The sequence below is a fragment of the Puma concolor genome, chromosome A2, assembly GCF_028749965.1.
Source record: "Puma concolor isolate L17-30 chromosome A2, mPumCon1.1.hap2, whole genome shotgun sequence".
In the NCBI taxonomy this organism is placed as follows: domain Eukaryota; kingdom Metazoa; phylum Chordata; class Mammalia; order Carnivora; family Felidae; genus Puma; species Puma concolor.
Window position 1 is genome coordinate 160,046,074 of NC_141668.1, and position 14,088 is coordinate 160,060,161.

A 14,088-nucleotide genomic window follows, 5' to 3' on the forward strand; every position below is an offset into this window, starting at 1 on the left:
GTGAGCAGATAAGAGACATTCAACCTATTCATGAGGGAGTGGGGAATTTGAACCCAAGTCTGTCAGGTTTTAAAGCCAGTGCCCCACCATCATGAAATCCCAGTGTTTTGCTCTTGACTCTGCACGTGCAATCTGTCTGATCCAGTATCTCCCATTCCTGTTATTTGAGTCAAAGTACATCCAGGTACTAGCAATGCTTTTATTTACTTGGTAGGGTTTTTTCTACTGAATGTTGTTAAGCCTTTAAAGTTCTTCATTAGAACCTAATAGATCACTATTGTACATAGAAAACCCAAACTAGGGGCGCCTGGGTGGCGCAGTCAGTTAAGCGACCGACTTCAGCCAGGTCACGATCTCGCGGTCCGGGAGTTCGAGCCCCGCGTCGGGCTCTGGGCTGATGGCTCAGAGCCTGGAGCCTGTTTCCGATTCTGTGTCTCCCTCTCTCTCTGCCCCTCCCCCGTTCATGCTCTGTCTCTCTCTGTCCCAAAAATAAATAAACACTGAAAAAAAATTTAAAAAAAAAAAAGAAAACCCAAACTATCGGACATAAATAAGTGTGCAAGCGAGAGCACACTTTATCTTTTCCCACCTGAACCCCAACTGATACAGAAGATAAGAGTAAAAAGAGAACATCTTAAAAATTAAAGAATATTGTTTAAATTCTAGCTAGCTACTGTTGCCTGCTGAAGGCTCTGAGCCAAAGACCCTCCTTCTCACTTTCCAAAGGGATGTCATGGGGAAAGTGTTGTAGGCATAGTAACATCAAATCAAAATATTCTCAGGGTGTCATCAAAAGGACTGAAGGAATGAAAAAGGGGATACCTTTTTTATGGGCACCTGGGTGTGTCCGACTTCAGCTCAGGTCACGATCTCACGGTTCATGAGTTTGAGCCCTGCTTCGGGCTCTGTGCTGACAGCTCAGAGCCTGGATCCTGCTTCGGATTCTCTCTCTCTCTCTCTCTCTCTCTCTCTGCCCCTCCCCTGCTCATTCTCTCTCTCTCTCTCTCTCTCAAAAATAAACATTAACAAAAATTTGTAAGGGGATACTTTTTTTAATTTTTTAATGTTGTGTCTGTGAACCAAGAAAAAACACCATGAAAAGCTTTTAATTTCAACTAAAATTCAACAAGGGAGCCAAAAACATCCAATGGAGACAGGATACTCTCTTCAACAGATGGTGTGTGGAAACTGGATAGGCCACACGAAGCAATGAAATGGGGACTCTATTTCACACCACTCACAAAAATTAACTTGAAATGGATCAAAGACTTAAGCATAAGACTCAATACCATAAAACTCTTAGAAGAAGCCCCTCAACATGGGTCTCGGCAATGATTTCTTGGATATGACACCAAAAGCATAAACAGCAAAAGCAAAAATCAGCAAACTCAAAGACTTCTGCACAGGAAAAGAAACAATTGACAGAATGAAAAGACAATCAAAAAATTGGGAGAAAATTTTTGCAAACCGTATATTGGATAAACGTTAACCCAAAATGTGTAAAGAACTCATACAACTTAATGACAAAAACACAAACAATCCAACTTAAATGGGAAGGGGGGCAAACTAAATAGATATTTTTCCAAAGAGGACATCAAATTGGCTAACAAGCACACGAGAGGATGCTCAACATCAGGGAAATGTAAGTCAAAACCACAATGAGATACCACCTCAAAAGACAAAAGACAACAGGTGTCAGGGAGGATGTAGTGAAGAGCGAACCCTGGTGCACTGTTGGTGGGAATGTAAATTGGTCCAACCACTATGGAAAACAACACGGAGGTTCCTCAAAAATTAAAAACAGGTCTACTCTACAATCCAGCAATTCCACTTCTGGGTATATACCCAAAAGAAGTGAAAACAGAATCTTGAAGAGATATATGCACTCCTCTATTTATTGCATCATCATTCACAATAGCCAAGATATGGAAACAACCTAAATGCCCATCAAGGGATGAGTGGGCAAAAAAGGTGATACACACACACACACACACACACACACACACACACACACACAATAGAGTATAATTCAGCTGTGAGATAGGAAGATATCCTGCCTTTGTGACAACATGGATGGACGTGAGTACATTATGCTAAGTGAGATAAGTCAGAGAAAAGCATGCACAGTGCAATATTACTTACACTTGGAATCTAGAAAAAATAGAGTGGTGGTTGCCAGGGGAGGGAGGGTGCAGGGATAAGACTGATGTTGTTTAAGGGTACAAACTTGCAATGAGTGGTAAATAAGACAGGTCTAATGCACAGTGTAATGAATATAGACAATATTATACTACAATCATCAAACTTGCTAAAAGACTACTTAATTATCTCAGCCATTAACAAGAAAGGGTAATTATGTAATGTGATAGAGGTGCTAAATATTGCTATACTGGCAATCATATTACAATATATAAATGTATTGAATGAACATGTACAACCTCAATTTACATAATGTTCTATGTCAAATAATTCAACAAAAAATAAAATGCTTACATGAAGAATGAAGAATAAAATAAAATGCTTACATGAAGAATGAAGAATAAAACTTGGTTTCTACCTTTAAAAAAAAGGGAAAATGGGGCGCCTGGGTGGCTCAGTGGGTTAAGCGTCCAACTTCAGCTGAGGTCATGATCTCACAGTTCATGGGTTCAAGCTCCACGTCGGGCTCTGTGCTGACAGCTCAGAGCCTAGAGCCTGCTTGAGATTCTGTGCCTCCCTCTCTCTCTCTGCCTCTTCCCTGCTCACACTCTGTCTCTCTCTTTCTCAAAAATAAATAAAGCATTAAAAAAAATTTAATATAAAAAATAAAAAAGGGGAAAAAACACCCTGAGTTCAAAAATTGGGAAAAAATTAGTTTATTTCAAAAGGAATTGGGTCTAAAAAGAGTCTTCAAAGAGGCTTAGCCAAGTGGTTTCCTTTGAGAAGTTTCCTGAGGGCACCCTTCAGATCGCGGTTCCGAAGGCTGTAGATGAAGGGGTTCAGCATGGGGGTGACCATGGTGTACATCACTGTGGCTACCATGTCCCTCTGGGTGGTGTGTGTGGATGCAGGGTTGAAGTAGACCCCAATAATAGTCCCATAGAAGAGAGAGATGACACAAAGGTGAGAGCTACAGGTAGAGAAAGCTTTCCACTTCCCCTGGGCTGAGGGCACCTTCCACACAGCCACAGCAATAGGTGTATAAGAGGCCATGATACACACACAAGACATCAGAACCACCGAACCCCCAAGGACCAGCATCAACATCTCGTTGACTTGCGCGTTGGAACAGGAAAGCTTGATCAAGGCATTAATGTCACAGAAAAAGTGTGGGATCCTATTGGTGCAAAAGGACAAGCGGGTCATCAGGATGGTATGGACCATGGAGATGAGGTTTGCTGAGGTCCAGGGCACAGTCACTAGCAAGGCACAACGAAGGACGTTCATGATTGTCATGTAGTGCAGCGGGCAGCAGATGGCCAGGTAGCGGTCATAAGCCATGACTGAGAGAAGGATGCTTTCCGCTGCCCCAAAGGCAATGAAGAAATACATCTGGGCCAGGCAAGCCTGGGGGGAGATGGTGCTGTGTCTGCACAGATAGTTCACCAGCATCTTGGGGACGGTGGTGGAGGTAAAACAGATGTCCAGAAGAGACAAGTTGCTGAGGAAGAAGTACATGGGGCTGTGGAGGTGAGGGTCCAAGAGGATGGCCAGGATGGTGAGCAGATTCCCCATGCATCCGATCAGATACAGGCTGCAGGACATACCAATGAGCACCTGCTGCTGTAGGGGCTGCTCGGAGAGGCCGAGGAGGATGAATTCGAAGACTCGTGTCTGATTCTCCATATCCGGGCAGTTCTGAGGCCAGAAACAAGGGCGTCAACAGTGAGTGGACTCTGGAGGAAGAAATGGATCATCGCCTTACTGTCCTTCCCACCCAGCCTTCAGGGTTCCTCTCACTAACCTCTCTGAGCCTGTTTCCTCATGTGCTTAAGGAACTAATAATTCTAACCTCTTAGGATCATTACAAGGATTAAGTGATAAAACTGTGTACAAGGGCCTTAAATCCATACCTAACGTGTAATGTGGACAGTTATTTTTATTACTGGGAATTTCCAGTGATGCTATCAAGATAAAGAGTGATATATGTTAAGTAGCTTGATCGCGGTGACTATTTCACAGTTAGGCACATATCAAAGTATCAAGTTGTATACCCTAATTATATACATTTCTACCTGCCAATTATGACTCACGAAAGATAGGGGGAAGAAATAAACCAAATAAATAGCCTAAATAAAATACTTACTATTTACAAGACTTGTTTAAAAAAATAATAAAAATAAGGGCACCTGGTCACTTGGACATCCAACTCTTGACTTCGGTTCAGGTCATAATCTCACAGTTCATGTGTTCGAGCCCTGTGTCGGGGTCTGCGCATGGAGCCTGCTTGGGATTCTTCCTCTCTTCCTCTCTCTGCCCCTCCCCAGCTCATGCTCTCTCTGTCTCTCTCAATATAAATAAATAGACTTAAAAAATTAAAATGAAAATATTTTTTTATTTCTTTTTTATTTTTTCATTCATTTTTAATATATTTTCAATTGTGAGTAAGGGCATCAATTCTGAAGGCAGACAGCCTGGGGTTAAATCTTAGCTCTGCCTCTTACCAGCTGTGTGAGTTAGGCAAGTTACTTAACTTCTCTGTGCCTTAGTTTTCTCATCTTTAAAATGAGGCTAATAATAGTACCTGCTCCACATAGTTGTGAAGATGTGGTGGGTGAATACAGAAAATGCTGAACCTCATGAATTTTAAGACCTCTTAGTGGCCGAGAGCAAGGGTTCCAACAGACCCTGCTTGAATACCATCTCTGACACTCATTGGCTGTGTTAGCCAGTGACAGACACTCCCACAGCCTCAGTTTCTTGGGAGGAGTAAATGAGACAATTCGTGTGGAGCTCTACAGAAGCTTCTTTTAAAGGCACACTCTAAAATGTTACAAAGGACACGTATCTTTTCCATCAGTCTCATTGTCAGGCTGTAAGAGCATGCGCAGATTAATTATATCTTGGTGCAGGTTATTTCCAAAGGGAGCTAATTTCATTCATTTTATGCTTCTTAGCGTCAGTGTTGGAGACAATCTTTATTTGCCCACAAATTCTGGCCCCATGTCCCAGGCACTGCTTGCGTTACCCGGACCCTGGGCAGCCCACTGACTCTGAGTCCACTTAGGCTAAGGTACACTCCAGCAACATACACGCCCAAATCTTGGTGGCTGACAGCACTGAAGGTTTATTTCCCTCTCGGGCTGCAGGCCCATCATAGGTTGCTATGGCTGTGCTTCGTGATGAACTCAGTCCAGAACTCAGGCAGAGAGACAAACCTCTGTGTCTGGGGCACTGCCAGTTATCACAGCAATGGAAAAAGTGAAGGGTAGGCTGGCTCCAAAGAGCTTTTTACCAGGAAACAGCCTTCTCTCACCTCCACCCACACTTCAGTGGCCAAGCCTGGTGTTAAGGGGGTGGGGTGGCAGAAATCTCACCCTGGGAGCAACATTACACATTTGTGAACGACCATAGACTCTCCAAAGCTATCCAGTCATCTTTATCCATGGAAGGCTGAGAAAAAGAGTGAATATCTGGGTTGGCTGGTGTTTTGTTTTTGTTTTTGTTTTTTGTATCTATGGACTCCCCCATGCTGTTCACTCTGCAATCCACATACCATATGGCAAGGCATGTTCAGGGTACATCTGAGTTATGAAAATATTTATTTGGGGGTTTTGTTCTTTAAGTTTATTTATGTATTTTGAGAGGGAGAGAGCCCAGGAGGGGCAGACAGAAAGAGAACTGCAAGCAGGCTCCACTCTGTTAGCGCAGAGCCCAACACGGGGCTTGAACTCTCAAACTGTGAACTCATGACCTGAGACAAAACCAAGAATCAGACAGTTAACCAACGGAGCCACCCACCCAGGCACCCCAGAAAATGTTTATATTACAGGTGGCAGGTGTCTTAGTGTGGGGGCATGGGGCGGCGGGGGTGGGGGGGCAGAGGGCAGTCTCAATTGTCTTCCATACTTACTTACACTTTTTATTCAATGGATTAAATTCATTCTGAATTTCTGACTCAGCATCCACCTCTTTTCCAATTCCTGCTTGATTATCCTGCTGTTTCCTGGACATCACTCCCAGACACCGCCCCCACCCCAGGCAATCCCGTCTCGCGAGGTCTGAAATGGGATCCCCCTGCCAAAGCCGCTGAAGTTGGCCCTGGGAGTTTTTTTGCACTGTGGCATTCCATGGGGTGCACAACCTGGACAACCAAGTCAAGCAATGGGCACTGCCCGCCACTCCTGTCCTGCCTCTCACATCCCAGTGATTCTGAATTTGTGGACTTTTAAACATCATCTTAATCTCTTGGACAGAAGCAGGAGGTTCATTCCCAGCGCGAGTTCACTACAGACTCCCAGGTGGGTGATCTATCATCCCCTGGTCTCCCCATGGCCACTCTCGCCTCCCACAGCCCTGCAGCCAGTGAGCCTGTGGAAATGCAGACCCGGGTCCAATCCAACTTCACAGCTCAAGCCCCAGGGATTCTCATCCTGGAGTCTGCACACATTTGGGGCCAGATCATTTTTTGTGGTGGGGACCGCCTTGTGTATATTTGCAGGATATTGAGCGACACCCCTGGTCAGTAGCACCCCCTCCACTCCAGCTGCAACAAGAAGAAACATCTCACGGCCCCTTGGGAAGGGATTGAAATTGCCCTCCATTGAGGACCGCTGAATTAGGTTGAAACCCCTGCTCTCTCCTCCCCCAGCACCTGCCCAAACTGACTAACTTTGAGCAGGACAATGATGCTTATTTGATGCAAATCCACAGTTGAGCTAACCCACTTGACATGTAGCACCCCCACTTAACCCTCCACAAGTGCATGGGGCAGGCAGCTGAGGCTCCACACCTCACTTCTGCATGGAGTTAGAATTCAGTCTGAGCTCTGGCTGAATTCTCTTGACCACTCTCTTGACCAGCTCAAACACCCTGTCCACCCACGAGGCTATGACACCAGGCACTCTAAAGTTTTGGTGGGGAACACTGTGCAGGCAGCTCCCTGACCTTTGAGGAGAAGTTCCAGGGAGGAAGTTGAGACCTGAGACCATGCCTCTACAGCTTGTCTTCTTGACACACTTACTTGACCAGTGGCTGCTCTACCTCTGGCAGATCCCAGGACCTCTCAGCCCATGGGTGTTGTGTTTCCAGGGGGGAGGGGCCACTGCTGCCTCCACATTGTCTTCTGACTGTAGAGGAGGAGCATGTTTTCTCTGGGAGCCAAAGCAGGGGCACCACCAACAGGTTTATACCAGACTCTCTGACCTCCTGAAGCGTGATCCCCAGAGAATCTTGTTAGAGGGAATAAAATTAGCTCATCCTCCCTAGCGTGCCTCTGAGTCTAGAGAGCATGCCTCTGTGGGAAAATAGTTGGTCCCAAGAATAGTGGCTTTTTTCAGATTCATCCCTCTTGATTGACAGAGGAAGGTGTGGTACTCAATGTTTTCCATGATGAAACTTTTAAATATCTTATTACCAATAATGGTTATAATGTATTAAGTATTTGTTATGTGGGTAGAGCCACACTAAACATGTAATATCCCATCATTCCTGCTATAGTGAGTGCCTGTGTCTTCATGCATAGTCTCTAATTTTTCGCTTAAAGACATCGGAATGTCTGTGGTTCTGAAGGTCACTTAACGTTTTTGTGCAATGGTGTGATATTTTCCAAATATTTCTTTGTCTATCGATTTGCTCTTGGCTCATAAAACACAATCCCTATACCGACTCTGAATGCAGAAAATTTGGCAGACACTTCTAAATTCTAAAGGTGTGAGCAGCAGCCTTGGTGTCTCTGTGAAAACAAGGGTATCGTGTGTGAAAACTGATGGTTTTGTATCTTCTTTCCCAAATTTTAGTACTTTTGTTTCTTGGGTTTTTTTTCTGGGGGGAGGGGGGGAGAGGTATAGTACTGCTTTGTCTAGGACCCCCAGGATAATGTTGAAGAGAAATCCGTAACTATAGAAATCCATACATTGTTCCCAAGCTAAAATGGAATGTTCTCAATGCCACACTGTGAAATATGATATTTATAGTAGGACTCTACATAGATCTCACTTCTAGATTCAGACATTTCTGTTCTACCACAAGTTTGCTGAGTTTCTTTCTGAATCATGTTTACCTTATACAAGTTACTATGAATTGCATTGACTAATTTAAAATTTTATGTGGAATGTTCCTGTAGGCACAAATTAGACAGAATAAATGATGAACTCCTGTGTCTCAAGGTTTAATAATTATAAACACTCAACCAATTGAGTTTCTTACAATCTTCCCCCTTATTTGGTTTATCATTTTATTTTTTTTAATTTTTTTTAACATTTATTTATTTTTGAGACAGAGAGAGACAGAGCATGAACGAGGGAGGGGCAGAGAGAGGGAGACACAGAATCGGAAGCAGGCTCCAGGCTCTGAGCCATTAGCCCAGAGCCCGAAGCGGGGCTCGAACTCACGGATTGCGAGATCGTGACCTGAGCTGCAGTCGGACGCTTAACCGACTGAGCCACCCAGGCACCCCTGGTTTATCATTTTAAAGAACATCCCACAGAGTACACAAATGTACCCCTCTGTATTACCCATGTTCATGTTAGTATAGATTACTAACATATAGTGATATATCTCTATCTATCTATCTATTCATCCATCCACCATCTGTCTATGCCATGCCATTAGCACACCTAACAAATAAATAAAAATGCCTTAATGTTTCCTGATATACAATCCATACTCAAATATTGTGATTTTTTTCCAGCTTTTTCTAATAAAAATCCAAACATGGTATACACATTAATTGAGTTACGTCATTAAGACTCTTTTATTTTTTTATATGAGATTCAAATTTTATTTGTGTTTTTAATTAATATGAAATTTATTGTCAAATTGGTTTCCATACACCACCCAGTGCTCCTCCCAACAGGTGCCCTCCTCAATGCCCATCACCCACTTTCCCCTCCTTCCCACCCCCCATCAACTCTCAGTTTATTCTCAGTTAAGACTCTTTTATTTTATCTATTTATATTTTATTTTATCATATCTAATAATATGACATTTGCCTTTCTGTCATTTTTTTTTCAAAACTAGATTATTTGTCTTGTAGAATGTCCTACACGATATATTTTGCTCATTGTTTCATCCTGGTGTTATTTTACATGTACCCCAACAAAATTTAGAAGTAAGGGAAAGAAAGGGAGACAACACTACCAAGAGGACTAGGGCTTTCAGGAGACCCCCTTTTCTGCAGCCAAGCTGGGGAATTGTTATGAGGTCACATATCAAGACAATCTTTCCCAAGACTGAAGACAGAGGAAAGGGACATCTCAGCAGACCTGTGGCTTCTCACATATCCAATGATACCAATACGCATAGCACGTAGTAGAGGACCAAGAGCCAGAACCCATCAGGAAGGCACAGTCATAGTGAGAAGATCTGGTATCATGCCAGTTGCTGTGAAAACAAACACAAGGATCAGCCCAGTCCCTTAACCACAGTGCTGGGCAAGCCACACTCAGCCATGCCCAGCTGGGCTCACCAACAAGATCCCAGAAGAGAATAAGGCTACTGGCAAAGGTCTTTCCTTGGGGATATGTGACTAATCCTAAAAGTATAATATCCTAACCATATATTACAGCACTGTGTTTACATGAAGGAAATATTTACATCGGGAGCTTTATCATTATCTGTTGTGTGGGGCCATCCTGGGCACTGTAGGACATTGAGTGGCATGGCTGGTCTCTACCCACTCTCCATTGTGACAACCAAAAATATTGCAGTGCCAGATGTCTCTAGGAAGAAATCACCACCTTTTGAGCACCACTGTTTTATAATAATCATCTGGTGCAACTTCTTGAATTATAAATGAAACAAATGAGGCCAAACTGGACAAATGACTTAACATCCCTGGATCTCTGAGATTAAGTTTGAGAACATGATGCATTTGAATGTCTGGTGTATAACAGGTGACAAGTCTGTCAAATGATCCCATACTCTCTTTCCTAAACATTTCTTGAAATGCTTATAACACTCACTCACTCATTAATTCCAATATAGTTCATTGTGCACCTGCTGTGTACCAAGCCCTGTACTGGAAACTGGAGACACACCCATGTGTTGGAAGCCTGTTCTGCCCTAAAGTAGCAGCCTGTCTGATGGGCAAGACATACATAGGCAAAGGAAGATCATAATTAACACAGCTACAAAATTCTACATAGGGTATGACTGGGATATTAAGGGAGTTGGATTAATTCATGCTGGGCACAGGATGGGTTCTTCCATGAAGCTTGACACGAGCCAGTGAAAGATGTTCCAGATAGATGACATGGCAGGAACAAAAGTATAAAGATAAGATACAAGACAATATCGAAAAAGATGAGTCATTTACCACATAGCTGTGGCAAGGGGGTGGAGAGCCCTTGGGAGTGTAGGAGATGTGGGTATAAAGATGAATTGGCACCCACTATGTGGGAATTGAAAGGTGCCATCTGAAGATTCTAGGTTATCCATGTGGCACTGAGGAATCGGGTGTTTCCAAAAAGTATATCAAGGGCGTGTTTTAGGAGGATGGCCCCTTGAACTTGACTAGAGCATGGGTTGATGAAGGTAAGACTAAGTACAGGATATACAGCAATTGTCCTGACCTGAGCTGAGGCAGAAGCAGTGGAAGTGAAAGAGATAGCAGATGTACTCAAGATGGTCCAGGAGGCTTAGCGTGTGGTTCTGATAAAGTGTGTAGACACGAAAAAAGTCCAAAAACAGATGATGACCAGAATGTGAGGTCATTGAATCATACGTGGAGGGGTTAGGACTGGATCCCCTGGGAGTGATTCCTTGGGTGTGTTCTATAGGACACTAGAAGCTCCAGATATATCCAGATGAGCTGTGCCTCTCAATAAGCTTGGTACCTCACACACTGTCTACTCCCTCCTTAGAGTGTACAATTCTCTTCAATGTATTAAAGGCACTGAGACTTCCTACAATAAAGAACTTCCTATTTAATGTTGTTTAATTATGGTTTTTACACACACACACACACACACACACACACACACACATCTGCAGCTAACAAAATAGCAATAAGCATGACAACTGGAAATATGACAGGAAGTTTGGTTCAGGCCAAAATCAGACCCTTGAGGCAATTTGAGAATCTGTGGGAAGATGTCTTCAAGATTCAATGGGACAGACAAGCTCAGGTGTTCTGAGTCCAACAGAGACACTCACATGAAGGTAGGGACTGAGCCATCTTGCCACTTGTGAATGCCCTTTGGGTATTGTTTCCTGAGGCCAATCCAGTAGCCATTATTTTCCTTTGGACTCAGGAATTTCTGCATGAGAAGAAGGCAAAGTAAGTCAGGAAAGACTACATCCAGAGGTGAGAATGGCAGTGGAAGCCATCCATGAAAGGGACTAAGACCTAGGGGACCCCATGGGCAAGGATGTCCTCCAATGTCACCACTGAACACATTGGCTTAAAGCTCTAGGTAGATGACCATTTCCACCATTATTATGACCTGTGTAATTAGCAAATTATGGACACTTACAGTCCTCAGGCTTTTCATTTGTAAAATGGGGATAAAAATGGCAGGTGCCTTCCAGGATTTTCTGAAACTTCAATGAGGGAAGAAGAGCCCAGTATGGCTCCTAGATGAGCACTGCCTGGTTAAAGGGTAGATAGGATTATTCAAGGGCATGGTTAACAGGGTGAGGAATCTGGACACTACTCCATATAAAATGTTCTGGCAATCAGTTGGATTCCACTGACAAACATTGAGTCCGCTGAACCATACTGAGTGTGTCCAATCTGGTTCCAGGCAGTATGGACTCAAGAATGAGTCAGAACCACCCCTAGCCGGGAAGTTCTCCATGTGCAAGGAGATGAACCAGGGATCTGGCAGCATAGTCCAGTATTAAGGAAGAGGGGGTGGGAAGGATGTTGAAGGACAAAGTTTGATCTGATGAAGAACAGGTAGGAGCTGTCCAGGTAGATAGAAGGAAGCATTCCAGACAGAAGGGCCACCATGAAGAATCATTCAGAAGCAGGACTGAATACTGGGCAACGCTGCATGCTGAAACAGCGGAAGGACATTATGAAGGACAGAATGCAGGATTTGCACTGGATCCTACAGGGAAAAAGGACATGAGATTGCAATGACTTGACGGGTGTCCAGAGCACCCCTCCCTGCTTCTCACCTGCTCTGCTTGGCTGTTGATGATGACCAGGTGAGCACCCTTCTCTGCACAGTGATCCTTGGCTTTGAACCAGCTCAGTTCTTGTGTGGAAAATTGATAGCAGGAGCCCTGAAATGCCATCCAGTTTTCACGGCAGGGCTCGCAGGAGGATTCTGGAGAAGGGGAGGGACATCAGCTCTGTTGAGGCTACAGGCTGCACTGGCCTCCAGAGGTGAAATGATCCAAACCTGTTCATCCGTGCCTCTTTGCCAAAATGAGCACAGTAGCTTCCCATGTGTTCATGCAAGAGCCGGGCCTTACCAGATGGCAGAGTGATACATGCAAGGGGCCTCACACTTTATGTTGGCATCCACCTTGACAGAGGATCGATTAAAACAACCCAACACCCGCTCGTGTGTTATAAGAACCACTACCATCAGCAGGGCTGAAGACAACAGCAGTCCTCTTCCAACTCCCAGTTCCCACCACCCAGCCCACCCTGCCTCCTTACCGTTGCCTGCCCGCACAGCTTCCGTTTGCCGGAACACCTCTCCCCACACGATGTCCCGCTCGTGCCCAGCATCTGCCAGACCCTGCACAACTAAGAGGCCCACAGAGAAAGGCGGATCAAGACCTGGTGGTGCGTGTGGGAAGGAAGCCCTCCGTTTCGTTCAGCACTCACATTGGATGTCCATTTGCTTGAGGTCTTCCTGCATCTTGTTGGAGAACAGCAGTACTAGGAGAGACACGTGCTGATGTGCTCTAGACCTTTCAGCACCTGGTTCTTTTCCCACTCCCCAAACTGCAGGCTAAGACGAGGAGGGCAGGTCCCCTCTAAAATCATGAAGTCCAGCGATGCAGTCCAGCCACCCCCTTACTGACCCATCTCTGCCCCAGCCCTGTAGGGCCTGCTTCTCAAGACTCGGTCCATGTGATCACCCATTTCCCACTGGCTCACCACCTTACCCTCAGCCAGGACCACACCTAGGATGAGGTCGAACAGAAGCAGCATCAGAGTCATTGCCAGGCAGAAAAACTTCCAGGGGTCATCCTGGGGCAGCCTTTGGTCCCTCTGTGCTGCGGGGAATGCGGCAAGTATGAGGCGGTGCACATGGTCTGCCAGGATCATGCCAGGAATGTGGAGGGATGAGGGATGGGCCTGAACCATGCCCTGGAGTGGGAAGCAAGGAGCAGTCGCTGGTACTGAGGGCACCTACTCCTGCCCTGGGCCTCTTGACTCACCCGGTTCCCCCTGGATGGGCGGATATTTTCTTTCCATGGTGTGAGGTCCTGTGCGTGTGTTCACCTGTGGCTGCAGCTCCTTCTGGTCTAGCTACCCACAGCCCTTCTGGTTATTGTTGAAGACACGCCCATCCTATACTAGGAAATGCCACCCCCCACGTAAACCATCAGATGTTTCCTTCCTGGCTCAGTGAGGCCCCCAAGGTCTCTAGATGGCTTATCACCAATTCACGCCACCGGGAGATGGCATTAGCATCTTGGAAAAGGTGTTCTGTCCCAAGTATTCTCTGCAGCTGTCATTTCTCTCTCGGTTCGGGGGACAGTAGCCGCCCCAGAAATCTGCTTCGAAGTTTGTGGTGCATTTGCACCTTTAGGCTTCTGGTTCCATTTGTTTCAAAAAATCCCCCATTTTCTCAGAGATAAAATTGTAGTAATTTCAGCACTGGAGTTACGTTTATGCTCTCTCAGAGCACGTGGCCACTCCTTTCCCCACACGTTGGCTTTGTGACGTTACATCTTAAGTGGAGAATGCGATGGGGTAAGAAGAGGCAAGCTCATGTCGATGGAGAGGCTTCTATTTACCAAACCCACTGTTAGGAAACG

General features: G+C 45.0%; 2 protein-coding genes across 3 annotated transcripts; both read right to left on the minus strand.

Moving 5' to 3' along the window:
- Positions 1–2,889: 2,889 nt before the first annotated feature.
- On the minus strand, positions 2,890–3,825 carry LOC147583687 (olfactory receptor 1M1-like). Its single transcript, XM_086684682.1, has one exon. The coding sequence runs from the start codon at positions 3,823–3,825 to the stop codon at positions 2,890–2,892; it is 936 nt and encodes a 311-aa protein (XP_086540808.1).
- Positions 3,826–8,869: 5,044 nt separating this feature from the next.
- On the minus strand, positions 8,870–13,587 carry LOC112852354 (C-type lectin domain family 4 member G-like). Of its 2 annotated transcripts, none has more exons than XM_086698769.1 (7): positions 13,486–13,587; positions 13,210–13,320; positions 12,926–12,979; positions 12,755–12,844; positions 12,265–12,416; positions 11,296–11,399; positions 8,870–9,522 (listed from the first exon to the last, which is right to left on the minus strand). In XM_086698769.1, the coding sequence occupies exons 1-7, from the start codon at positions 13,520–13,522 to the stop codon at positions 9,396–9,398; spliced, it is 675 nt and encodes a 224-aa protein (XP_086554895.1). In that variant the 5' UTR covers positions 13,523–13,587; the 3' UTR covers positions 8,870–9,395. The 2 variants fall into 2 exon arrangements, with proteins under 2 accessions (XP_086554895.1, XP_086554896.1); XM_086698770.1 differs by having other exon boundaries at positions 13,210–13,315; positions 13,486–13,565.
- Between the last annotated feature and the right edge of the window lie 501 nt (positions 13,588–14,088).